The following is a 23080-nucleotide window of genomic DNA, read 5'->3' as shown; positions in this document are numbered from 1 at the left end:
TGTTGCTCATGTCATCATGCTTGTCCTAACTAGTACCCTTGTGATGATATGCAGTCAATATTCAGTCACATTGAAAGTTTTCGAGTACGTCGCTTAGACAGGGCAGTCTCATGGGGTAAGACAATCTTTTAGAAAGATCTCTGCCAAACACAACACTTAGTGCCATAATTTCCAAGCATTTAATGTACACACACGATCCCAGCATGCTTGCGAAAAGTCCAGATCAATATCAGATGGTTGTATTCGCGACGAGGAGTGGCCGGGTCGTCTGCTTCGTATGGTCGAAATGCTTCCTAGCAGGTTTGGATACGGACAACTCGTTTGCTGCCATGAACAAAGGCAGTATCTCATCCATCGGATCCTATGTCTTAGCGTATATGGTAGAAATATAATTGAGACTTGTGTATACCATGAAATAGTGTCTATTTATCATATGTACGTATATTCCCGGGGTCCTAAATCCAGTCGCCGGCGTTTGCTTGGTTTGTCTAGTGCGCCCTTGCTTATTTTGAGGGCCCACTTCTGCCCATCTCCAGCAGACTCTAATCACACTAAATCACTCTAGGGCTGTGCCATGCTGTCATTTCGCTGAGCAGGTCACAAGTCCTTCGTTGTCCCAATGTTGGGTTTCAAGTCTTTCCACTTGCTGCAGGCAGCAGAGTAGCATCAGAGGTCGTCTGGACCAACTCATGCTCCCTTGACGTTAAGATACCATTATCATCGACGTTTGAATCTGTTTGTTTGCACAAGGGCATCTAATCTAGGAAGCCATCCCAGGTTAAGGCTGCATCTAGCACCACTCAACATTGCCAGACAACTGTCGCCAGATCCTTGAGGTATGACATCCTAGTTTTCCTGTCAACAATTGATGCTAACAAACTTGTCTGATAGAGACCCATTTTGTAACTACGGAACTCTTATCGACGACAGATCGATGCTCTTCATTACAAGAATCACCTCACTCACCCCTTCAGAACGATGACCGTACACCGGCAGATAGCGTTCGAAGGAGCTGGAGGGAGTGCCTAATAATCTCAACCAACAGATGACCGGCCCAATGTCTATGATATCGGAAGTAATGCCTATACTCTCTACTCTACACGGTTTATTACTCCTGTCGACGAACTTGTACGGGGCATGCGATATTAGGGGATCCGGTATAGGAATCTTTTGCCGTGCTGCTTTACTTGCAATACATCGTCAAACGCCCTTGAGAACTTTCTCCGGATCTTTCTAAGCAGTTAAACAGTCGGCCATCGTTCTATTCCATACCACAACGAAGCTATCAGGAGTACAATCGGCAAATGCGGGCTACTCCGTGTTTTCGGATCTATCCGAGGATCAGCAGGATTCATCCGATGCCGGAGCTTTTCTCGGGTTGCTCCACATCTATAAAACAGACTTCGTCATTTCCAGCTCCTAGTCAACTATTCACCTAAACAACACGATGAGTCTACCCATGACACAGATAACCCGATCATTGCATAACGCGACTACCCCTCCGGTAGTCGCAGTTCTCTACCAGGCCATCGAGCCGCCCATCATCAACGGCGCTCGCAAGCCCCGCAAGCCTGGCGGTATAACACCCCACTCCTGCTATCCCAAGGACTCAATCTAATACAGATGCCAGGTTACCAAGACTCGGGATCAGACATCGCCTACACTCTCAAAAACCGTGGCGTACGAGTCGTGACTCCGGTTTCTTCTCCGAACCCCAAAGAGCAAGAAGGCTGGTGCTTCCCGGACACAGAGAATGGGATCCTCTCTGCTGTGCGCCAAGGGGCAACGCACCTTTGGGCCAACACGATCCTCTTCTCCTCACATCCACTACAAGCCTCGCAGTCTCTTGATTCAGCCCCTATCTCTGTTGTCGGACAGCCACCAACCCTGGTTGAATCCTTCGATGACAAAGCCTATCTCAACGACCGACTCCGTATCCATGGCTCATTTACCCTTCCCCGCTCATGGTTGATCCGCAATTCGGATAATATCTCCCCTATATTAGACTCCATTCCAAACTATCCCGTGGTCGGTAAACCCGTCCGTGGTCGCGGCAGCCACGGTGTCAAGGTATGCCATAATCGAGCCGAGCTCGAGGCACATCTCAACGCTCTGCTGCTCGAGTCTCCCATCGTCATGGTGGAAGAATATCTCACGGGCGAAGAGGCAACGATCACAGTTATGCCGCCATCGACAGAGAATCCAGAGCACTGGAGCCTGCCTCCGATCACCCGCTTCAACCATGTCGATGGCATTGCGCCATACAATGGTACAGTGGCCGTGACTGCGAACTCGCGCGCTATCACAGAAACCGAAATGCAGGATGAGTCGTACAGAAGCGCAATGCGACAGTGCGAGCAGGTCGCCAAATTAATTGGGGCGACGGCACCCATTCGCATTGACATTAGACGGTTTAGCGAGGGGTCACAGTTTGCCATCTTCGATATCAATATGAAACCTGTATGTCATGTCCCTTTCAATCACCGAACCGTAGCTAATGATGAATAGAATATGACCGGGCCTGGACGACCTGGACGCGAGGACCAGGCCAGTCTAACTGCTCTTGCGGCCGCAGCTATCGGATGGGACTACGGGGCATTGTTGCACAAGATCCTCAACAGTGCGCAGCCACTTGATCGCTTCCGAGCTTACACCAACCCGTTTGCTTCGCACTGAGTGCCTCCCTTTCCCTATTCCTCCAATCCAGTTGTATCTACAAATAAGTATTAAGCTACAACACAGTTACAAACTATTCAGTAGTAGCCACCATTTTCCCCTCCTCATCCTTCCAGCGATACACCACTCCATCCCCCACATTATATCGATAATAATTCTCCGTGCCGCCAGGCACCACCGCTCTCCGAAACGTGATATTAATCCGGCCCAAAGCACCAGCACTTCCCTGCAACCCCTTGCGCTTCGGCACACTGTGCAGCCAATTTGCCTGAGTCTCGCTCCTCATAATCAGCATGTCGCCGGACTTGAGGGGAAACTTGAGCGGTTTCGCAGCTGCATTTGCAATCGCACGATCAGCATCAGTAGTACTACCACCACCTGGTTTATGCTTCAACAGGAAATCTCTCCCCGCGCCAAGCGATAAGGACGCAATGGTGGGATTCTGGCCTAGAAACCGCTCATCATCCGAATGGTACGAGATACTATCGTCCCCTGTGGCGTAGTAATTCACCAGGACGAAATTATATCTTGTCCCATCGTCCGTGGCCTTCTCCACTGCTTGGCGCAGAATGTCCAGACACGGCGGGATGGGTCGAGGCCTGCATCGATATCTGGATTTGGTTTCGGTGCGTGTTTTACTGTCGACCAATATTGGTGAGTTGGCGGGTGGTAGTTGCTGAGGGGAGTCTAGTAGATTGTGGCTTGTTGTGGTGTCTTCTTGGGCTTTCGTGTCAGGATTTTTGAAATTGGTAGAAACAGATTCCGAGTTTTTTGCAGTAGTGAATGTCGATGTATCATCTACCCCGAAGACAGTCGTGTATCTTGGCGTGTTGATGGAAGTTTCTGTTCCGCCGCGCCGGATATTATATCGGACGCGGTAAAAGGGGAGTTCATTCCGCAGGAATTCGAATAGGTCTCGGGCTAGTGGGGCGGGGAGAAAGGGTTGGAAGTAGAGGAGATCCAGGTGCGGGTGGTTGGTTATGGATTTGGGGGCTCGAGGTGCTGGATTAGAGAGGAGAGACGTGGCGATGGTGCTGGGCGGGTCGCGGATCGGGATGGGATAGCTTGGGTGATGGGTGTATGTGGATGATTTTGGTGGGACTGTCGTTGTTGTTGTTGATGATGATGATGATGATGATGATGATTCTGCTGTCGTAGTTGCATCCGGTTTGAGTTTCTTCTTCGACGGAAGAGGTTGGAAGAAGGTGCTGATGCGTTTGGACATGATGCGGATTGCTGCCAGGATGGTAGTGGAAATTGCGGGTGGTTGGGTGGCGGATGTTGAAGGGGAAGGTAGACCGCGGGTGGATGGTCTAGGAGAAGTCTGGAATGAGGCCAAAGTTAAGCTTATATTGGGTTTGGGGTGGATGATGTCACGGTTCCAAGTAATGGGATGAGATTGTGGGTCGGAGATTGACTTCTTCTTGATGTTCTAGATTGTGCCATGCGCGTTGAGATTTGTTTGTTTTCGGGTGAGTCTAGATTTGGCTGTGACCTTGGATTGAATTTATGCTTTCGGGTAGTAGAGCACACGGCTGTAGCCATGCTTTATCCAGTTATCTTACGTGCTCGACTTCGTTGCTCTGCTACCGATCGTTGGTCTTGCGGTTTCCATCAGTGCTGCTGGATCTAGATTGTTGTTTGACCCGCTGAATAACCTCACAGTAGAAGCTTTGGCAGAGTGTGGACCGGAGTGCGCCCGACCCGTCTCCTTGGATCGATTATCATATTTCCAGTAAAGTATATTCGAATGACTTTTGTATATTGTATTCCGAAGCAGACACGACATGGCCCAGCCACATATCATTCGTTCGAAGCAACGCGCATCAGTCATTTTCATTCGCTTTTCGTTTCACGCCCGCAGCCTTTCCAAACATGCTTTCGAGGCTTTGTTGACCCTTTTCGCGTTTCTCAACCTTAACCTTCTCTGATGCCAGCACGGGCGGCAGTCCCTGGACGCGCTGTTTAGCATCATCCAGCAATTCCACTTCCCGGTCCCGTTGCTTCTTGACGGTCGGCACCGACCAAGAGTTCGATGACGCGGACTTGTACGCCAGTTTATACTTTGAGCCCGTGAGGTGCGTCTCGTACGTGTTGGCATCGATCTTCTTGACATGCTGTTCGGGGGTGAGCCAGCCGTCGTCTCATGAGATGGTGTGGCCTACCTGATAGCCTACAATCAGCCAGTGATACTCGGTTCCCACAGGCGCACCACTCCCTGTAGGCGCTTTCCTCGCCCGTCTTTTGTTCGTCTGGTAGTCAATTCTCCAAAGATCGGGTTCTTCCTTGGTTTCCTTCCACGTTCCTTGGTCGTATGTCCAGGTGTGTGAACCTCCAACAGCCATTCCGGAGTACATCTGTCCTTTGTACGACTTGAGTGCGTTGTACCCTCCCCCTCCTAGTGCGTAGTCGGCCGTTCTTTTGGCTGCTTTTCCAGTGTCGGGATCGATGGTATTCTCCGTTTCTTCGGGCATCTCTTCATCTTCATCGAAGAGCTCAGGTGTGTACGACTCATCTCGAGGAGCTGATTCTCGCTTTGCTTCCTCTTCCTCTGGGATGTCTTGCGCGATGATGGCATTCTTCTCGGACAGAGGAGGCGATGGCGGCTTCTGTGCCACCGATGGATTTTTCCTGGCACGTTTAGTAGGCATTGCGATGATGAAGTGGCATAGTGCCAGCAACAGACAACCAACAGTAAGCCCAGTAATTATTGCGGCTGGTGAAGAATGGAGGCGAAGCACAGATGAAGCAACGATGCCATGACGTCACGGCGAGCACATGCTTCTGGGGAGGTATCCCGTGACTCTGGAGTGACTTTCTCGTGGAGTTTTTCGTGGCTCAACCTCAATTCCTCCGCTAGACTTGTCCAATACACGCTCCATTCTTCTCCATTATCATTCTATTTATAACCTCGCTGATCGATGGGCTCGTTGCGTTGCACATGGATCGTCTGAGGGCCGTATCCATTTGATAAGCCGATCTGCCGTCATCCCCGCGATTTGTATGGACAGCCTCTGCAACGATGGAGCTGGACACATCAGCTCCCTTTGCGATGACTCCAAACCCCACCACAACAATGGTTAGAGTGGTTGAGCACAACCAGTATCTCTTCCTTACATCTAGAGCCACTGGATAGCTCTGCAGAACACGACCCATGGATCGCATTTATTCGGTGCGACGTCATGCTCTCACTCTCCGTCTCACTCTCCGGGACGGGCGGGAGGGTCCGCAGGGCAGTGGAGTGGAGTCGAGTCGAGTCGATATCGCGTCTTACTGGATCAGGAATTAAGGGAACAGGAGCTCCATTCGAACGCGCTTGCAGACATGATCGCAATGACTATTGACGATTGACGACTGATCGGGCGAGCTACAACCAGCAACCCAACCCAACGCCACGCATCCACCGCATCATCCGCTTCATCAGCACCGGCAATCACACTCACACCCTTCGGTATGACGGACGAACCATCGTCGGAACTCCTCCCTCCTTCCTGAGGATTGACCCCCGCCAGCCCCGTCAATCAGAGGGTCCGGTAGCCCATCACAACATGCTCTACCCGGGCACACGGCGTATATGGCCGCTGATGCCCTTGCTCACTCGTACCCTGGCGGATGCGCCACCGTCCCAGTCCCTCAGTTGATCCCTTCCCACATCCCCCCCCCAACCCCCGCGTGTTCTGGCAAATAATTTGGCTTTTTTACTTTTGCTTTGTGATGCGGAACTCGCGGCACTATGACTGGCGGGTCAATGGGTACACCCTCATCATAGAGGAACTCAAAAAGTAAAATTGTCGTGCAATAATAAATACTACCCATCTTCCCCGGACGTCAACGGCGCCTAGATCCCTCTCCAACAACGAGAATATTTTCTTTCAGGGCCATTCTCTGTCAGCTCATCCGCTCTGACGCAGAAGACCGCTCGAACATCCCTGCCTGGCGCATACTTGAAACCGTGCTCAGCGAATCGGCATCACCCGCTACTGCACTGTCTGTGCCTTTTTCATCTTCGTTCTCGTCCTTCTCCTCCTTTGTCCTTCATGTTCCAGTCGTTTACCCCTCTGCTCATCTCCAACTCCCTGTCCACTCTCTGTCCGCACGGAAGATATATCCGCCAGCGGTTATCCGGATCTTCTTCGCTTCACGGTGGACAGTGCACCTAGTTATTCCCTTAACTTCCATCACGAACCTACTTCTCCGACCCGGTTGGGTTTACTTTTTCCACCGCCGACTATTTCACCAACAAAGTTCCCCAATCACCCTCGTGATCGTCGCCGCCGCGAAGGAGACAAAAAAAGAAAACGTTAAAGCCGCATTCCACCCAACAAAAAAAAGAATCAACGAACACCAACTTTTCTCTACCAAGTCATTCTCCAATCGAAAGATGCGCGATATGTCGTCCAAATTCATCGAGATTCTCGACCCCAATGATACTCGGCCGCGCATGTCTGATTGCGATGTCCGGCTCGAGGATGTCCTAGCCGACCATGAAGCGCTTGTCACTAGGCCCCGATCCTCCACTCAATCCTCTTCTAAGCCGAGTCTAGACAACCGTCTAGATCGCGATTCACCCACTTCACCCACACAGCGCTGGAAGCGTCTTAGCACCATCCTCGTCCCAGCCAGAAGAGGCTCAGCATGATACTCTTTAGCTTTTCCTCCTCTCCTCTCATTCCTCCACTCTATGCCACAAAATTTCACGGTCCTGGCGACCGTCAGTTACGCAGATGATACGCTACGCTACGATACGATATATACACAGAGAAACGATAAAAGCCAAGACGAATCGATACGAAGATACGGACATGACTCGGGAGTTCGATAGATCCGGATACAGAGTTACAAACATATGATTGAGTTGGGCTGGCCTGGACTGAATTGGTTGGGTTTATTTTATTCGTCCTTTAGCGACGGAGTAGGCAGAATCAATTTGAAAGGATCTGGATTTGAGATTATTTTCTATCCTTACTTCCTCTTTTACACTCCCCAGGTCTCATACCCGAAAGCTCTTCTAAAACTGTCGCTCCTAAATCCCTATGACATCTACTGTCACAACTTCTTAATCGATCCTCAATGACCACCACCGTCGTCATCAGCCTCAGATCTATGATCGCACGGAATTGCTATCATCCGTGATAACTACCAAATTTTGCACTAAAACCTTGATGCCTGAAGCCCTACCTACCTAGCTAACCAGCTAGCTCAGTGCATTGACATCATCGCTCCATCCACTGGAACTACTAATGATTAGTGGCCTCCACACTCCCGTCATTTATCTGACAACTATCACCCACTGAGAAGTGCAGTGCACTGTCTACGTGGTGGTAATCATCTTGATTGGTTATCTTGCTCAGGATTGAGTGCTTACGCAAGTGATGGCGTAAACTCACTAGCTAGTAGCTAGTTAGCTTGCTAGCTGGTAGTATTGGATGGATGTGTTCATTGTCATAGCATGATGGGTGGGGGTAGTTTACTATGCTATAGGGAAGAGGCTGCTAGTCGGTTTTTGTATTCTAGAAGACTATTTAGCTAGTTTGTTGGGGTAAAATGACTAGTTAGGCAGAGCAATTAGTTTTATGATGCTATCTATGATTGTGGGTCTGAACTTGTTTCAATTCTCTCCACGGGTACGCAACTGGGTCGGGTGTGATGATGGTATCCACTCCAGTACCGGTAGTAGCTTGATTTATTTGAGCTTTTAATAGAGTTAGATGTATAGTTGGTTCTGTTATATGTTGACTTGTTGGGCTCGTTTTTCTATCATCTGTATGGCGTGCGATCAGTCCCTCGTCATCGTCATCTACTTACCTGGCAGCCCTTATAACATCACACACACACGCGTACAACAACTTGAATTTCATCCACCACTATGTAGGATTACACTAGAGAATCCTGACTCGAGTCCTTCGTTACTCCACCATAATAATAGAAATGCCCTCCCTTCCTTCAGCTCATAACGCTAACTCAAATGGCACCAAGCCTTCTACTCCACAACAAGCCCCCTCCCTAGTCCATTAACCCCCCAAGGGTCCATCCATCCATCCATCCATCCATCCACCACCATAATCATCGGCGAAATACACGTGTCCATGTAGATCCCCCCTCCTCGCTGTGTACGTACCGGTCCCTTCTATTGGAAGGGTATGGGGTGATTGACAGATGGTGGCGTGATAAAAGAACCCTTGGGCATTGGCTAGCACACACAACTACCATGCCTTGCTGGATCTTGTATGGCTGACATCTGTTACCTACACCGGGTCAGTATATGTAACTGGCCGACTTGCTTTCTTTCTGTGGCGACGCACCAGAACACGTCTAATGAGACGTAATAGGTGTCTGCGTCTGTGCCATTGCGGGTTTCCTTCCACGTTGGATTTGGATATGGATTACTCGGGTCGCTTGGTTTGTGGCTGAACGCGTGGAGTGTAGCTTTGGGTTGGGTGTGTTGTTTGTGGCTATGGTGGTGTAGGTGCACTGTTTTGTGGCGAGAGATGCAAGTCGGAGGACTTGCCCCAGATAATGGTCGTCTGGACTGATGGGTGCTTGAAGTTGGTAGGTTAGTGTTTGTTGTGGCTTGCGTAGGCATTTTGACAAGGGATCTCATGGTATTATTTGGTGAAACCGCGTGGGCGTAAACACCTGCTCATTGCATCCGTGCACACTGCTGGTCAGCTTTGGATGTTTCGGGGTACTTTTAGGTCTCTCTTTGCTCATCTCGGGGTAGATGGTTGGAATATGGTGGTCGCAGTGGATTGTGGATGAAGCAAGACCGAGGATCTTCATACATAGGTATCATTGGCGGTGATATGGAGAAGATAAAGAGAACAATGATGATCAATATTTTGTTTGTATTGCAGTTTTCATACCTGCGTATATTCAACTGCTAAATGGAGTTACACGTCACATCACTATGTGAAGATCTCTCCAGGTCCAGGCTCATCTACACCTAACCCGACTTTGCCTATACTCCCACCAGACTGCAATAGCTCATGTCCATTTTTCACACCGTCAAGCGTCAACCTCAGTCGCTTCGTGATATGGCACTTGATCTTGCTCGCATCAATCAAGTCTGTAAGCTCTTCCAGTATGCGATGGTGTGATTCGACATCCACCTTATGATACGGCTTGGTTCCAAGCAGACACCAGACAAACGTCAACGACTTCGACATGAACTCCGTTCCATACATCTTAGCTTGACCTTGGACGATCGAACAGACCTTTCCAAACGGCGCGCAGACCCGAGCGCACGTCTCCATGTACTGGTCTGTGGAGTGAGTGATGAAGATATACCTTGGCTGTTGTTAGTAACGATTCTTGACTTCCACAGACATGTCTTACTTCACAGGTACATCGAGGTTGAGTTTCTCAATCTGATCAACAACGTCGTCTCTGTGGTTCACGACATGAGTCGCACCCATATCTTTCGTAAACTGGATTGTCTCCGGGCGTGATGCTGTCGTGATGACCACAGGAAGATCCAACACAACACGCGCAATCTGGGTAGCCATAGCACCCACGCCGCCGGCACCGTTAATAATGAGGAGAGCTGCTTTTTCGCCCTTTTCTATCGCCAGTCTTTCGACGAGAGCCTCATATGCTGTAATATACGTCAACGGCATGGCAGCCGACTCCACGAAATCGAGTCTTTTCGGCTTGTGACCAACACTCCTCTCATCTACTAGTTGATACTCGGCATTTGATCCCTGTCTGATAGGGCTTCCCGAGTAGTAGACCTCATCGCCAACACTGAAGATCGAGCATTGTGATCCAACGGCTTCGATAATGCCTGAAGCATCGTAGCCGGTGATCTGGAATGGTCGAGGAACGCGGTCGTAGTAGTCTGTCGCGACGTTAAGCAGCTGGTACTCCATGTCAGATGTAGTCTAGGTCTTACCAGGATAGTCATCATATGTACCATTCCGTACTTTCGTATCCACCGGGTTCACAGCAACACCTTTAATTCTGTCATAACTTTTAGCGACTATACAGATGAGCAAAAAAAGAAGAAACCATCCTACCGAACTAGAAGATCCCGCGGCTGGAGATCTGTCGGCTTCGGGACTTCCCGAGCTTCGAGACGGTCAATAGGACCGTAGTTCTCGACGCCAATTGCCTTCATCTTGAAATAGTTGACTGAGATTGTAATTGTCTTCGATATAGCATTCTGATAGTCTTGCCATGTTAAATAGACCTTCGGCAACGCGTTACGTCAGAGGAACGTCAAGTCGATGAAGTTCGGGAGTCAACTGTGGAACTTTTTAGTTGATCTATCGTTATGCGTCTAGATCAGTTTAGTCTATACATATATATATATGGTGAGGACAGAACCTATTAACACGAGAGTAGACACCCACATATGGCCGTTACTATGTACTTGCAATCATGCTCGAGCAAGATGGCATCACATTGCTGTAGCGTAGCAGTAGTCTAATGTCACAGATAAGGTCAAATGAGAATACAATAGCCTCCCAAGGCCAATATCCCACACTAGGTAATCTTACCTGATCATATATCTAGATCTGCTTAAATTCCCAACTGTCGCCCAAAGCAATCCCAATACACTCCTCAACTATAGATCAATCCCTTATCGATAAGCCCACAAGGCGGCCACAAGAGCGGTGAACACCACCACGGGCAAAATAAACGCCACCAAACCGAATCAGGCAATCCGAGGACAGGAACCGCCCCGCCTCGAGCCAACAACAACCGACAATCACAATCGAAAGCAATCAGGATACACGCGTGCTATCGAGCAATATCATACAAGGGACGAGAGGAGATTAAAGCCAGCAGACACTTAGCTTCTCAGCAACTATCTCACAGATTGCCTTCCTCTTTTCATTGAGTCCTTCCACCCAGCCCAAAAATTCCAAACCACACACACACCACCACAATGTCAACAACACCAATCCCCAAAAACCGATCATCCAGTCCAACAGTTTTCGAACAGCAGCGAGCAGAATTAGTTCGAGAGATTGCAGTGGTGAGTTCTCTCACCCACATATTCTCTACCCTATGCACTACATTCCTTGCAACCTACCCCTCCATCCCCAAACCAAATCCTCAATCTCAATCCCATCTGATAATCTAACGAAATAATCACCAGGGTATGGAACAAGTCCTCCAAAACATCAACCGGCTAAACCGGAACCTGGAGAGCATTATTTCCGTAAGTAATACCTACTCAGACAAACTAAAAAAAAAAAAAAAAAAAAAAAAAAAAAAAAAATACACACACACACACACACACACACACACACACCCCCCAAACCAGACGGATAATCACTCGCCCACACCCCCCACTTATTCTTCCTCCGATCCATTCCGCGCATGCCGATCACATAAGATCAGATCGGATCAGATCCCGTCTATTTTATTCTCTTCTGGTTCTACTTTACTCTAAGCTGATGGAATTGTGATCTTGCAGGTGGGAAACGAATTCGGCTCTGTGGAAGCGCTCTGGTCCCAGTTTGAGAACTTTATGGGCAGCAGGCCTGGGGAGGAGCAGAAGGGTGGTGCTGGTGCTGGTGCTGGTGCTGGCGGTGGGGGTGGAGGCGGGCAGCATCAGGATGATGAGGAGGGGAGTCAGCTTCAGGAGGAGGATCATCGGTGATCGGTGATCGGTGAGGAATAAAATGGGTCTGCGGCTTGTGTTTGAGGTTCTCGTTGTTTATGTGGGTTATGGATTAGATCGGTTGATTGGTGGCGTATGGTAGAGGAGTTGCTCTTTGTTTTTACAATGTACTGTTGGATCGTTTATTTTGTTTTCCTATTTTTGCTTTACTCTGTTTGCTATTGGAAATATCGGGATACGGATACCATATTGGGGGTAATAACAGAGTTTATGAGTTGGGCAACAAAACAAGTTCAACAATTCAAGTACACGGGATTTTCGCTTGCGCCAGTAAACACCCATCCCATGCATGGCAAAAGAGTGGCCAACAGACCAAATTCGTGACAACATCAAGCATTCAGACGGGGGAAAGAAAACAATCGCCAAATCGAAGGGGTGGGAAGGATATGATGATAAGAGTAATGGTAAGTCAAGGAAACAGTCATCAGGGTCGAAACAGGTATAGCAACATGGAGGAAGCAAAAGTCCAGAAGCCGCCGGCATGTATAGGTGGAAAGGGTAGGTAGAGGGTAAAGTAGCAGACACAGATGCATCAGGCAGTGTGTTTCATCTTCATGGCCTCTTGGTCATGTCATGTCATGTCACATACAAAAAGCGTGGGGGAACCGTCGAAGCAACCAGGCTTCTCACTCGGCACAACAGGAATGGCAAAAAAGAAACAAACATTGCAAGAGGAATAATAGGCGAAACCAAGAGGGCAGATGATCATGACCAGACAAACATCAAGAGAAGACCAAAGTCTACAAAATCTTGCAGGAACGCTTTTTGACCTTCTTTCCTCCGCCGCCACCACCAACTTTAGGTTTGCTTCCGGGAGTAGAAGACGTCTGGCGGTCATTCCAGTCTTGTTCCTCGGCAGAGACAACGGTATCAACTGCCAGGGAGAAGACGCCGTCGACGCCGCGCATTTCTTTGCTACTACACTCAATGTAAGAGGCATTCATCCTGCGCGCCACCGCCTCACCTTGTTCCGGCGTCACAGGCGTTAGACCCTGGGTCTTTAGAAGTTCGATACACGTTCTCTTCGAGCGCAAATCTGACTTCAACCCAACCAGAATGAGCGGGGTAGTGGGACAAAAGTGCAGAACTTCAGGATACCACTGCGGCCGGTATTAGCTCCCATAACTCGTCGCGGAATAACTGGCAATTACCTTGTCCATGACGTTCTCCAAAGATGCAGGGCAATCTATCGCAAAGCAAACAAATAACAGGTCCGTCTCCGGATATGACAGTGGACGCAGGCGGTCATATTCTTCCTGTCCCGCTGTATCCCAGAGGGCTAGTTCAACCGTCTTGCCCGAAGCTCGGTGGGTGGTTTGTGTGATGTAGTTCTCGAACACAGTAGGGACATATTTCTGGACGCACGGTAGTTAGTTTGGCGATGATGCGGAAAGTCCTCACCGGGGCGTTGCCAGAACCTACCTCTGGGAAATAACCTTGGGAATAACTGATCAAAAGGCACGTCTTTCCACATCCACCATCGCCAACCACAACAAACTTCTTGGAATACGCAGGCGGATGTGTAATGTTTGTAGCTTCCGACATCCTCCCACTTGAAACGCTTGTATTTGTGCTCACGGTGCCGTTGCTAACTCTGACACTTTGACTGCGGGTCCGACTATGTCGTGGAGTCATGGATGGGGGAGGAGTAGCAACTGAATGGCGCCGTGAGGGTGCATAAACGTGCTCGTCGTACATTGTACCTGACATGATGGCGGAGTAGGAGAATTTTGAGGAATGTGAGTTATACAGCCGTTCCGGAAGGGGTGGGAATTGTCGGTCTGGAACTGCGGCTCGGTAATAATTGCTGCTCAACGATCCACTGTCTTGTCAAAAGCACAGCGGAAAGTTTTCTGGGTCGGTGTGTACTGAGCAATTCCCCTGCGTTATTAGGAATGTCGAAGTAAAGTGGCTTGCTGTACAAAAGGTAAATTGGGGGTGGTGGTTATTTGGGATGTGAGGAGGAGGGGGGGGGTAGTAGAGGAGGTTGGTGGAATTAGAAAAACAAGACGCGAAACCAGCACGAAGAGGTTCTGAAGGAAGAAAGGGATGTCAGGCTTCAGATGCACCTACTAGTTTCTCCACGATGAGCCCAGCCAGCCAGCCTCCTCCTCCCACGGCTGCTCCAACAACGAGGCCGTCGTGGCTGACATGAAACCGCAAGAGACCGATGTTTACCGGCCGATGGGCTGCCATGGCAACGCCGCGGGACAAATGACGCACGAGCTCCGCTTGTCACTCCACGCAACTTCAGCTGGACGCATATCCATTGATTCCATTCGTCTTCTGCCTCATCCGCGCCTGTTATTTTTAGTAGGTTCAGCCGGATGTTCACTCGGTTCCTTGGTTGTTTACCTACCTGGGTTGCGCACCAGGAATTCCTCGACGATGGCCGGGCCCCGAGTCGGGTTACCACCACTCTATCGCCGTCCTCCTTGAAATCATTCCCGATCCTCGAATCAAAATCGGGCTTTAGTGGCAGGGTTGGCCCCCGGTGATCGATAACATTGATCAAGGTTTCCTTCTGGTGCGATCCCTTGCAGGTCCGTGCTACACAAGTCCTTCATCCACGGTCCAGGTCCCTGAAACCGCTTTTTACCCAACAGTCCGGAGTAGTAGAAACTAGACTAGAAACAAGAGAAAACCCGGTTGACGTAATCTTTCCAGATGTCACGTTCAGCCTTGGATTTGGCCCGAAAGAAATAATTAAATTCTTGTTCCTGCCGAGGTTAATCACTACAAGGCTAGTTAGATGTCATGAGGGATTATTTGGTGGTCGATTCTTACTACCCACTACTACTAGTAGTTCAGTACTCCGTAGATACGCCTCCACTTACTCAAGTATGTTGGCGAGGTTGTTCGTGTCTCCGGGTGTTTAGAGCGAATTCTCGCAGCTACTGCTAATTGTATGCCTAACAGCTAGAAATTCCACTTGTCATGATGCCAGAATGTAGCCATTCGTACACTATGAAGGCGGATCTGACAGCCTTCTAGCCTCCGCCACCGATGCCTGCAACTTCCTTTCCTGGCTGGGCTCATTCCACGCCGTCGCTATTCTTGTCAGTTCCATCTGGCAGCTTGACGAATAGATATTCAGCCACATGGAAAGATGTTTAGACGTATAAACGGTCTAGCTCTGGACCATGCCAAGCTGCGCTTGTCAACTTTGCTTCATTCCTTTATCATCAACAGGAGAATTGACGGCTAGCACTTCAATTCAGTGCCCCTCGTTACTATGGACATCAGCTACTTAGGCTACAACATAAATCTAGATCATAGTTGCAGATATCATATGCTAAGAAGGTGAACGTGTCATAGGTGCCAGAACACGACGTTGGTTGTCAATGCTCTAGCATTTCCTATCTACTAGTATCATACGTACTTGAAAGTACAAATTGGCCTCAACATCGCATCGATCATGGGCAATCAAAACCGTGTTTGGTCTGAAAGTTCACCACAGCGCAGTTTAGTAGGAGTAATACTTTACTACTCCATACTATATATAAATTACTGCATTGATCTGCGGTCAAATGACTGCATAAGCGCCGATGAGAAACACCGTCCCGACAGGACCGCGTATCCGTATCATGCACTGCATTACTATTTTTTCAAGGACTACTATTGTCCTTAAGCCTCTCGCAGAGTGCCCCGTTAATTGAAAGTACCATGTAGTATGCTTTAAGACAGTGAAGGTAACAGTGTTAAGGTTTCTGTTGATTATATATATTCAAACCACTTCCACTGAGAAAACCACCAGAGGACTGGCAAATACACTGAATTTAAAACAGCATATTGTCATTCAGTAGCCAGACTATTCTAATTAACCTCCGCAGCTTTAAAGATGACAGCCCCGTGGGCAGCTGTAAGTAGTTCCAATTCTAGATAGATCACTTTGTCGAGGGCGATCATATTCCTTTCGCTGCCGTGTTTTGGGTGACTAAAACCTTAGCTCAGCCGGGGGAGGCTTGAGGGTCGAGAGTTGAGTGGTTGGACAAACCACGGCATCGGCCGCCAAGAACACGACCTTTTCTGCGATAACGCCGGATGAGCATGACTTAGCCTACCGCGATCTACTGCTCTCCTTTTTTCCCGCTGATAGAAAGTGGCCTCCCCGAAAAGCTCGGGTCTCCTCGCCAACCACGCCAGTCATCAATGATCTTACCAGCCCGTTGTGGGTGTTGAGACTGCTATCTGTCGGGAACCTTATGGGGGGTTGTCGCAAACACACCATCACGCTATATTGAAACGGCTGCCTTATCTGAACAACAACAACAACGACAGCATGGTCAATGGGAAGAATGGCCAGCCGGACGCTGGGCTGAGAAGCCTCGATCATTGTACGTGGTGTCGATTGTCGAATCGCAATTGATTTTAGTGGACTAACCGAGGCTTGTCTTCAATCGCTATCAGATCGAAACCAGCTCCCTTATTGGCGTTATTGGCCACGACAGAAGCTCCTCCCCCTAATTCGATATGAGACTCCGTATCTGGCTTGGGTCCAGGAGAGGGTCCGCACTCCGGCCCTAGACTCCTACTTTGCCTTCACGGCCAATCTGGGCACACATACCTTTTTCATGGTTTTCCTGCCGATCTTGTTCTGGTGCGGGTATACGAGCTTGGGGCGCGGGTAAGTGGCCATGATGAGCCCTTAGACGTAGACAGAGGGAAAACAATTGTCTGGCCTGCAATTGAGCTGACGACTCTCAATCTCTCAGGATGGTGCATCTTTTGGCCTCCGGCGTGTTTTTCAGTGGTTTCATCAAGGACTTGCTTTGCCTCCCGCGGCCTCTATCCCCTCCTCTCCAACGGATAACAATGTCCGGCTCTGCGGCGTTGGAATACGGATTCCCATCGACTCACTCCACCAATGCGGTCTCGGTTGCGGCATACGCTCTCGCGCTATTGAACTCCCCCGAATCCACCCTGAGCCCTCAGGTCAATATCGTCCTCCAAGCTATAACATACCTCTACGTCTGTTCCATTGTCCTGGGTCGTCTGTACTGTGGTATGCATGGGTTTTTTGATGTTGTCATTGGATGTTTACTTGGATTCCTCCTCGCCTTCCTACAGTATACGTTTGGTCCGACCATCGATGAGTATGTCATTTCTGCTACCGGAAGGGGGGTTACACTAGTGATTCTGTTGATTTTGGGTTTGGTTCGTATACACCCAGAGCCTGCCGATGACTGCCCGTGCTTCGACGACAGTGTGGCTTTTGCAGGAGTCACGCTTGGAGCACAAGTGGCCTATTGGCACATAGCTAGGTCAAGCCTGATGTGGGATGAACCTGTGCCGGCCAATGTCCCATTCGAATTTCAGCGTGTAGGTCTCGTCAAGACGGCTCTCCGCCTCATCATTGGTGTTCTTATGCTCTTCACGTGGCGAGCTGTCACCAAGCCCGTTCTGCTTCGGGCTTTGCCTCCTGTTTTCCGGGGCCTGGAAAAGTTGGGCCTCATACTTCCCCGGAGATTTTTCCGGAACGCTTCGTAAGTCTACCGTGTGGTTCTGAACAGAAGAGAGGATGAAGAACCATCCGAAAAGAGAAACGCAGCTAATCTAACGTGTCAAACAGACAATACACGACAGTTCCATCCCAGCTCCGGGACCACGAAGTGCTACCGGGCTTCTCGGAGATACCGTCAATAATAACCACGATCCGGCATCCTCGACGACGCGCTATTTCGATCGGCCCGCAATCAGAGGCTGACGCGTATGAGACCCTGGCATATCGTGAGAAGCGGAGACGGGAAAGTCTTTCAACGGCCAACCAGCCATCCCCAGTACCGGAAGCAGGTGGACCGGCCTCGGAGTCCGAGCCACGGAAACTGTCGCGGAAACCATCTAAATTGCACGAGTATGAGAATATGATGGGCACAGGTGCCCCTGGTGTGGCGACTTCTGTCGATGTTAGCTCACAAGAAGCTTCTTCGACCGTTCCCTTCCCTCCATTTGAGTCGGAAATTGAAGCCGACGAGAAGGAAGTGTTTTCGCAGATCAAACGGCCCCGAGTGCGCTATGATGTGGAGGTTGTCACGAAACTCGTTGTATATTCCGGTGGGTGTAACCTGATGCACCGAATTGGAGAGTTGTGGATGCTGACTGTGCTTTTTTTAGGAATTGCCTGGATTGTGATGGAGGGAGCGCCTTTGTTCTTCGATCGGATAGGGCTGGCGCCATAGTAGCTTAGTAGTCGCGGGGTGGGTCCGACAGCCATCACCCATTTTTCATTCTGTAAACCTTTTGCTATTTTTCTCTACGGTTCAGCGGGCTGGACTAACCAAAGTCCTTGGTGTATAACAAAGCTGCCGTTCTTGTACATAGACTGTTGATGATCTCTCTTTTTTATTTTATGTATGTGTTCTTTAAAAAGGTGGGATGTTCAGCAATTAGTGGAGGCGAATGGAAGTGATACTGCTAGTATAATTCCTGGGGACCGAACCGAAGATCTAGAAGGGAGTCTAACAATTTAAGGTGGTGGTTTAGTGCTTGGTATTGATCCTTGATAAGGAATGACGACCGATGAGTGATCTACTGGGAGGTAGTCGTGGAAGTAAAGCCAGGTTGCGAGCGTATGTATATAGGGAAGACAATAACGTACGGGAAAGTCTACGCATGCACCGATGTTGTATAGTCCAAGAGAATGATATGATCCAAGCTGAGGAGGAACCAACCATGGGTCGCATGTTCATTTTCATAATGGGAATACCCGCAGGAAGATGAACAGCATATGAACAGCAAATGCATAGTCCATCCGCCAGCGCGGCACACACCACGTGACATACTAGAAGAGGAAAAGTGGCAGCCAAGCTTCCCTCGGAAGATGAACTGATCTGCTGCTTAACTCCATTGCTTGCCTCGTCTCTTCCTCAACTTCTCGCGGCTTCATTGCCTCCCCTCCGTCTTTGCGCCTTCCTCGCCCCTCGCCCACCCCGCGCTTCCCCCCGCGCGTTCCTATGGAGCTCCAATTCACTGCGGCGACGCGCGCGACTTCCACCATCACTATGGCAGTCGCCCATGGCTGCCTTCAGTGAATACTTTTGTTTTGATTCTTCCTTCCCTTTCGCTGCCCACGGCGCCGCTCTTGTTTTCTTCTTCACCCTGCTCTTCCTTCTCTTCCTCTTCTCTTTCTTCTCTCCTATCACCCATCTTCCCATTTCCTCTGAACGCGTTTACGACTCCAGCGATTACAGCAACTTTTCGTACTGCGCGATCAACATCCTACAACTTCTTTCACAACTTCTTTCACCTGAAGAACTTGTGTCTACTTTACTTGTCACCATGTCTGGAGTCTTCTCGACTCTCAGACCCGACATGGAGGACCAGCCAATGCAAGACGTATGCTATGTGCCCGCAGACTCGGCGCCCCACGAGGAGGCCGTCGATACCTCCATCCATGACCCTATGGATTGCGCTCCCGATTTCCCCTCATCTAACAGTCCTCAGGAAACCCTCAATGCCCCTTCCCCAGAGAGTCCTCTGTATCAGCTCCGATCCGTGCATATTCCCGGAAATCCAAAGGCTGTGAGACTCAACGGAAAGCATGAAGCCAAGCCCTCCTTCCCCCTCCGCACCCCGCTCATCAGACCCGATCATCGCTTCTCTCCGAATACTCGCACCGCCTCTATCCTCAGCTTTGATGCTATCCAGAAGAGCCGCCTTAATGCGCAGCCAACCTATGCTTCAGTTGGTATCGGCAAGTACACAAATGCCGGCTCAAGCCGTACCCATTGGTCAAACAACAAACCCCTCAGCCTGCCTTTTGGTCCTGAGAGGTCAAGTGGAACCAATTTTCTTCTTGGAGGCAAGTCTATCGGTATAGACAAGAAAGCGTCTCATATGAATTCGTTCCCCACCAATAAATCTTCTGGCTTTACTACGCCTTCTCGCAAGAGATCAATGGATGATGGTAGCAATGAGCAAGCTCAGCCCATCACTTCACCTTCTGCTAAATTTCGTCGTGTGAGAGCTGGTAGCTTTGCACGTAGTGCTGCTACTGACAATGATGCCACTACCAACGAGAATGATTGGTATCCAGGCTCGCCTATGGACATCGACACCCCCGAACATAACAACGAACCAAATATGGTTACAGCCCTCGCGACAGTCGAGGCTCACCTTGATCTTCCCAATATCTCTCCTAACTCGCGCCAAGTTGACGCTCTCGCAGTCAGACCTGTTACCGCTCTTGCGATCCCGACCAGCCCAAGCACTCCAGATAGCCGTATGATGCCTGGAGCGTGGCCCGAGTCAGTGCCGTCTCAGTGGTCCACCAATGCTGCCACCGATGATGAAGATAGCCCAATGACTTCTGATGAAGTAATCCTAACCAACAATACGGATATGGCCGAGGCTGAGGAGCCGACTGTTCCTGTGATTCAGGTTGCCGAACCACAGCCTTCTTCACCTTGGTATGCTTACTGGGGGACGTGGCAAGATTATATGCAGACCGTTGTCTCCATTCCTGTTGGAATTACGCAGAACTTCTCCTATGCGGCAAGGTCCGCTGCGAATGCGGTTGGTGATGCTAAGCGACGCGTGTGCGCACTGTGGAATCGCCGCGGTGGACGTCGTCTTCCTTCGCCTCCTGGATCGCCCACGCGCCTCAACCTTCGCAATCTGTCTCCGGAACAGCAGGAGCGCATGGATCGTGATAGAAGGATCCGAAGTGGAGAATCTAGCCCTCGTACCGACAGATCTTTCCCCGACTTCTCCAACGTTCCCGATTTCTCCTCTAACAACAGAACGGCTCCTACAGTCGAGTCTTCCCGAATCTTGCAGGACCTTATGTCTCAGGAGCAGAGGCCTCAAGAGCAAGTGCCTGAAGAGCAAGTGACCCGGACCCCCAGAGGCTCTGTTTCCGTTGAAAGACGTGCTCGTGGTTCAGAGAATATGAGAACTCGCCCCGCTCGGAAATCCCCTACACGCTCGGCTCACCGTTCAGCTCGACGTTCAGCGCAAGAAACAACCCAAAAATGTCTCCGTCAGCAAGGAAGCCCGGGTATTCGCAAGCACCGGTGGATAACGCGTGCCGAGCGCGCCGCGAACCGTGAGCGATCTGCGCCTTTCAGAGCCCTCTTCGTTGGGGACATCGCCGGCATGAAGAAAGCTATGGAAGCTCAGGCCGCGCACGACCGTCAGGCCTCCGCCGCAGGTAGCCGTGCTATTGAACCCATCTTGATGAGAAGCAACGATGAACTAGACAGAGTACAAGACATGAACATGCTGGCGAACATTCAGTCTCGCTCAGCCACTATTGGCATCATTTCTGATGACACCGTCAAATTGGGTGCAACTGAAAAGATACTCTCAGCATCGACCACTGTTGCACCTAAGACAATCCTCAAGGTCAGAGGAACTCCCGGCAGTTCTGGGAATAGAACCAGACCTCGCCGCGCCACTCCTCGCAGGGTTCGCTTCCGTGAGCCCGTGGTAGCCGAGTTCATTGACGACACGCGAGAATGGGGTGAGGTGGAGGACAACCTGGCACCCCATCTCGGAGATACATTTGATGTGAATGAGAAGACAGCTCCTGAAACCAATGTTGGTACGAAAGCCGAACAGGTCACAGAAAAGGAAAACGTGCCGCCAGCCCCCGAGAACGAGGAAGAGGATGAGCCCGTCGTTGACCCCTGGTCCCAACCAACCTTTGAATACCCGCTGGGTCGAGCAGTATCGGCCGTCAGTCTATTTTACCCCGAGCCAAGACCCATTCCAGAGGGCCGAACTGAGTCTGTGTACGCCAACCGCTGGAGGCAGATCCAAGAAGAAGAGAGACAGAAAGAGCTCCCATCACGGATCAAACCGGATGGCCCAGCTGTACGGCCCCTGTCTCCCGAATGGGAAGCCCGCATCAAAGAACTTCAGGATGGACGCGTATCCGGAGGAAAAACCGTCGCAACCACCCTCTCCGGTGACCCATTAACGAAGAGGTCCCTCGCCACCTGTTACACACGCGGCGAATGGCTCAACGATGAGATCATCAACGGATACCTTGCCCTTATCGTTGATTACCTTCGCCGCAAGAATCACAACGCCGGCCGCAACGACAAGCCCCGATTCCACGCCTTCAATTCGTTCTTTTTTTCGAACTTGAGAGACAAAGGCTACGACTCCGTGGCCCGCTGGGCCAAGCGGGCCAAGATCGGAGGGCCACTCCTCCTCGACGTAGACACCGTCTACATCCCGGTCCACAACAGCCAGCACTGGACGCTGGTTGTTGTGCGACCGGGAGAACGCTCAATCGAGCATTTCGATTCTCTTGGGGCCCGGTCTCGCCGCCACATCGCGGTAGTCCAAACTTGGCTCCGCGGCGAGCTGGGCCCCAATTACGTCGAGGAGGAGTGGCGCGTGTTGCCGTCCCTGTCCCCCCAGCAAGACAATGGTTCCGATTGCGGGGTCTTCCTCCTCACCACCGCCAAGGCTGTGGCCATCGGCCTCGAGCCACTGTCTTACGGCGCGCAAGACACTCCCCTCCTGCGCCGTAAGATAGTGGCCGAGCTGATGGCCGGCGGCCTCGAGGGGGAATTTGACCCCGCCCAGCAAGACCATGTCTTGCTATGATCGGGGACGGGGACGGCGGCCCTCCCCCCAAGAGGGGGGGAGGGCCAAAAAACAAAAGAAAAAAAAGAGAAGAAGCGGAGGGACTTCCATCGCGAAGGTATGAAGCGTCAATTTCTTTTCTTCTTTCCTTGAACTTGTATCTACATGCTTGGCTGCTCACCTTTACGTTGCACTTCTTTTGTTTTCTGAATATTGGTGTTTGGTTTTATTTGC

The 23080-nt window shown here is 50.3% G+C and overlaps 10 protein-coding genes across 10 annotated transcripts; 5 read left to right on the top strand and 5 right to left on the bottom strand.

Moving 5' to 3' along the window:
* Window positions 1–1447: 1447 nt before the first annotated feature.
* On the top strand, window positions 1448–2676 carry AKAW2_41195A (uncharacterized protein; the record flags this gene model as incomplete). The annotated part of the gene is made up of 3 exons (XM_041689607.1): window positions 1448–1577; window positions 1631–2460; window positions 2509–2676. The coding sequence occupies 3 exons, from the start codon at window positions 1448–1450 to the stop codon at window positions 2674–2676; spliced, it is 1128 nt and encodes a 375-aa protein (XP_041543275.1).
* A 73-nt stretch (window positions 2677–2749) lies between these two features.
* Window positions 2750–3901, bottom strand: AKAW2_41194S (alpha-ketoglutarate-dependent dioxygenase AlkB family protein; the record flags this gene model as incomplete). The annotated part of the gene is made up of 1 exon (XM_041689606.1): window positions 2750–3901. One exon carries the CDS (start codon window positions 3899–3901, stop codon window positions 2750–2752), a length of 1152 nt encoding a protein of 383 aa, XP_041543274.1.
* A 601-nt stretch (window positions 3902–4502) lies between these two features.
* Window positions 4503–5327, bottom strand: AKAW2_41193S (uncharacterized protein; the record flags this gene model as incomplete). The annotated part of the gene is made up of 2 exons (XM_041689605.1): window positions 4503–4793; window positions 4842–5327. The coding sequence occupies 2 exons, from the start codon at window positions 5325–5327 to the stop codon at window positions 4503–4505; spliced, it is 777 nt and encodes a 258-aa protein (XP_041543273.1).
* A 205-nt stretch (window positions 5328–5532) lies between these two features.
* Window positions 5533–5841, bottom strand: AKAW2_41192S (uncharacterized protein; the record flags this gene model as incomplete). The annotated part of the gene is made up of 1 exon (XM_041689604.1): window positions 5533–5841. One exon carries the CDS (start codon window positions 5839–5841, stop codon window positions 5533–5535), a length of 309 nt encoding a protein of 102 aa, XP_041543272.1.
* A 1216-nt stretch (window positions 5842–7057) lies between these two features.
* Window positions 7058–7315, top strand: AKAW2_41191A (uncharacterized protein; the record flags this gene model as incomplete). Its single annotated transcript, XM_041689603.1, has 1 exon — window positions 7058–7315. The coding sequence occupies one exon, from the start codon at window positions 7058–7060 to the stop codon at window positions 7313–7315; it is 258 nt and encodes an 85-aa protein (XP_041543271.1).
* Window positions 7316–9581: 2266 nt separating this feature from the next.
* AKAW2_41190S (zinc-binding alcohol dehydrogenase family protein) lies at window positions 9582–10792 on the bottom strand (the record flags this gene model as incomplete). The annotated part of the gene is made up of 4 exons (XM_041689602.1): window positions 9582–9963; window positions 10012–10513; window positions 10568–10635; window positions 10692–10792. 4 exons carry the CDS (start codon window positions 10790–10792, stop codon window positions 9582–9584), a joined length of 1053 nt encoding a protein of 350 aa, XP_041543270.1.
* Window positions 10793–11566: 774 nt separating this feature from the next.
* Window positions 11567–12286, top strand: AKAW2_41189A (DASH complex subunit DAD1; the record flags this gene model as incomplete). Its single annotated transcript, XM_041689600.1, has 3 exons — window positions 11567–11656; window positions 11780–11842; window positions 12101–12286. The coding sequence occupies 3 exons, from the start codon at window positions 11567–11569 to the stop codon at window positions 12284–12286; spliced, it is 339 nt and encodes a 112-aa protein (XP_041543269.1).
* A 761-nt stretch (window positions 12287–13047) lies between these two features.
* Window positions 13048–14017, bottom strand: RHO4 (Rho4-like protein; the record flags this gene model as incomplete). The annotated part of the gene is made up of 3 exons (XM_041689599.1): window positions 13048–13407; window positions 13459–13662; window positions 13730–14017. 3 exons carry the CDS (start codon window positions 14015–14017, stop codon window positions 13048–13050), a joined length of 852 nt encoding a protein of 283 aa, XP_041543268.1.
* A 2572-nt stretch (window positions 14018–16589) lies between these two features.
* Window positions 16590–18486, top strand: AKAW2_41187A (PAP2 domain protein; the record flags this gene model as incomplete). The annotated part of the gene is made up of 5 exons (XM_041689598.1): window positions 16590–16644; window positions 16718–16934; window positions 17023–17793; window positions 17880–18361; window positions 18422–18486. 5 exons carry the CDS (start codon window positions 16590–16592, stop codon window positions 18484–18486), a joined length of 1590 nt encoding a protein of 529 aa, XP_041543267.1.
* Window positions 18487–19321: 835 nt separating this feature from the next.
* On the top strand, window positions 19322–22867 carry AKAW2_41186A (SUMO protease ULP1; the record flags this gene model as incomplete). Its single annotated transcript, XM_041689597.1, has 1 exon — window positions 19322–22867. One exon carries the CDS (start codon window positions 19322–19324, stop codon window positions 22865–22867), a length of 3546 nt encoding a protein of 1181 aa, XP_041543266.1.
* Between the last annotated feature and the right edge of the window lie 213 nt (window positions 22868–23080).

This window comes from Aspergillus luchuensis, chromosome 4, assembly GCF_016861625.1.
Source record: "Aspergillus luchuensis IFO 4308 DNA, chromosome 4, nearly complete sequence".
In the NCBI taxonomy this organism is placed as follows: Eukaryota; Fungi; Ascomycota; class Eurotiomycetes; order Eurotiales; family Aspergillaceae; genus Aspergillus; species Aspergillus luchuensis.
The sequence above is the reverse complement of the archived record's forward strand: the minus strand, read 5'-3'. Positions and strand labels throughout refer to the sequence as shown.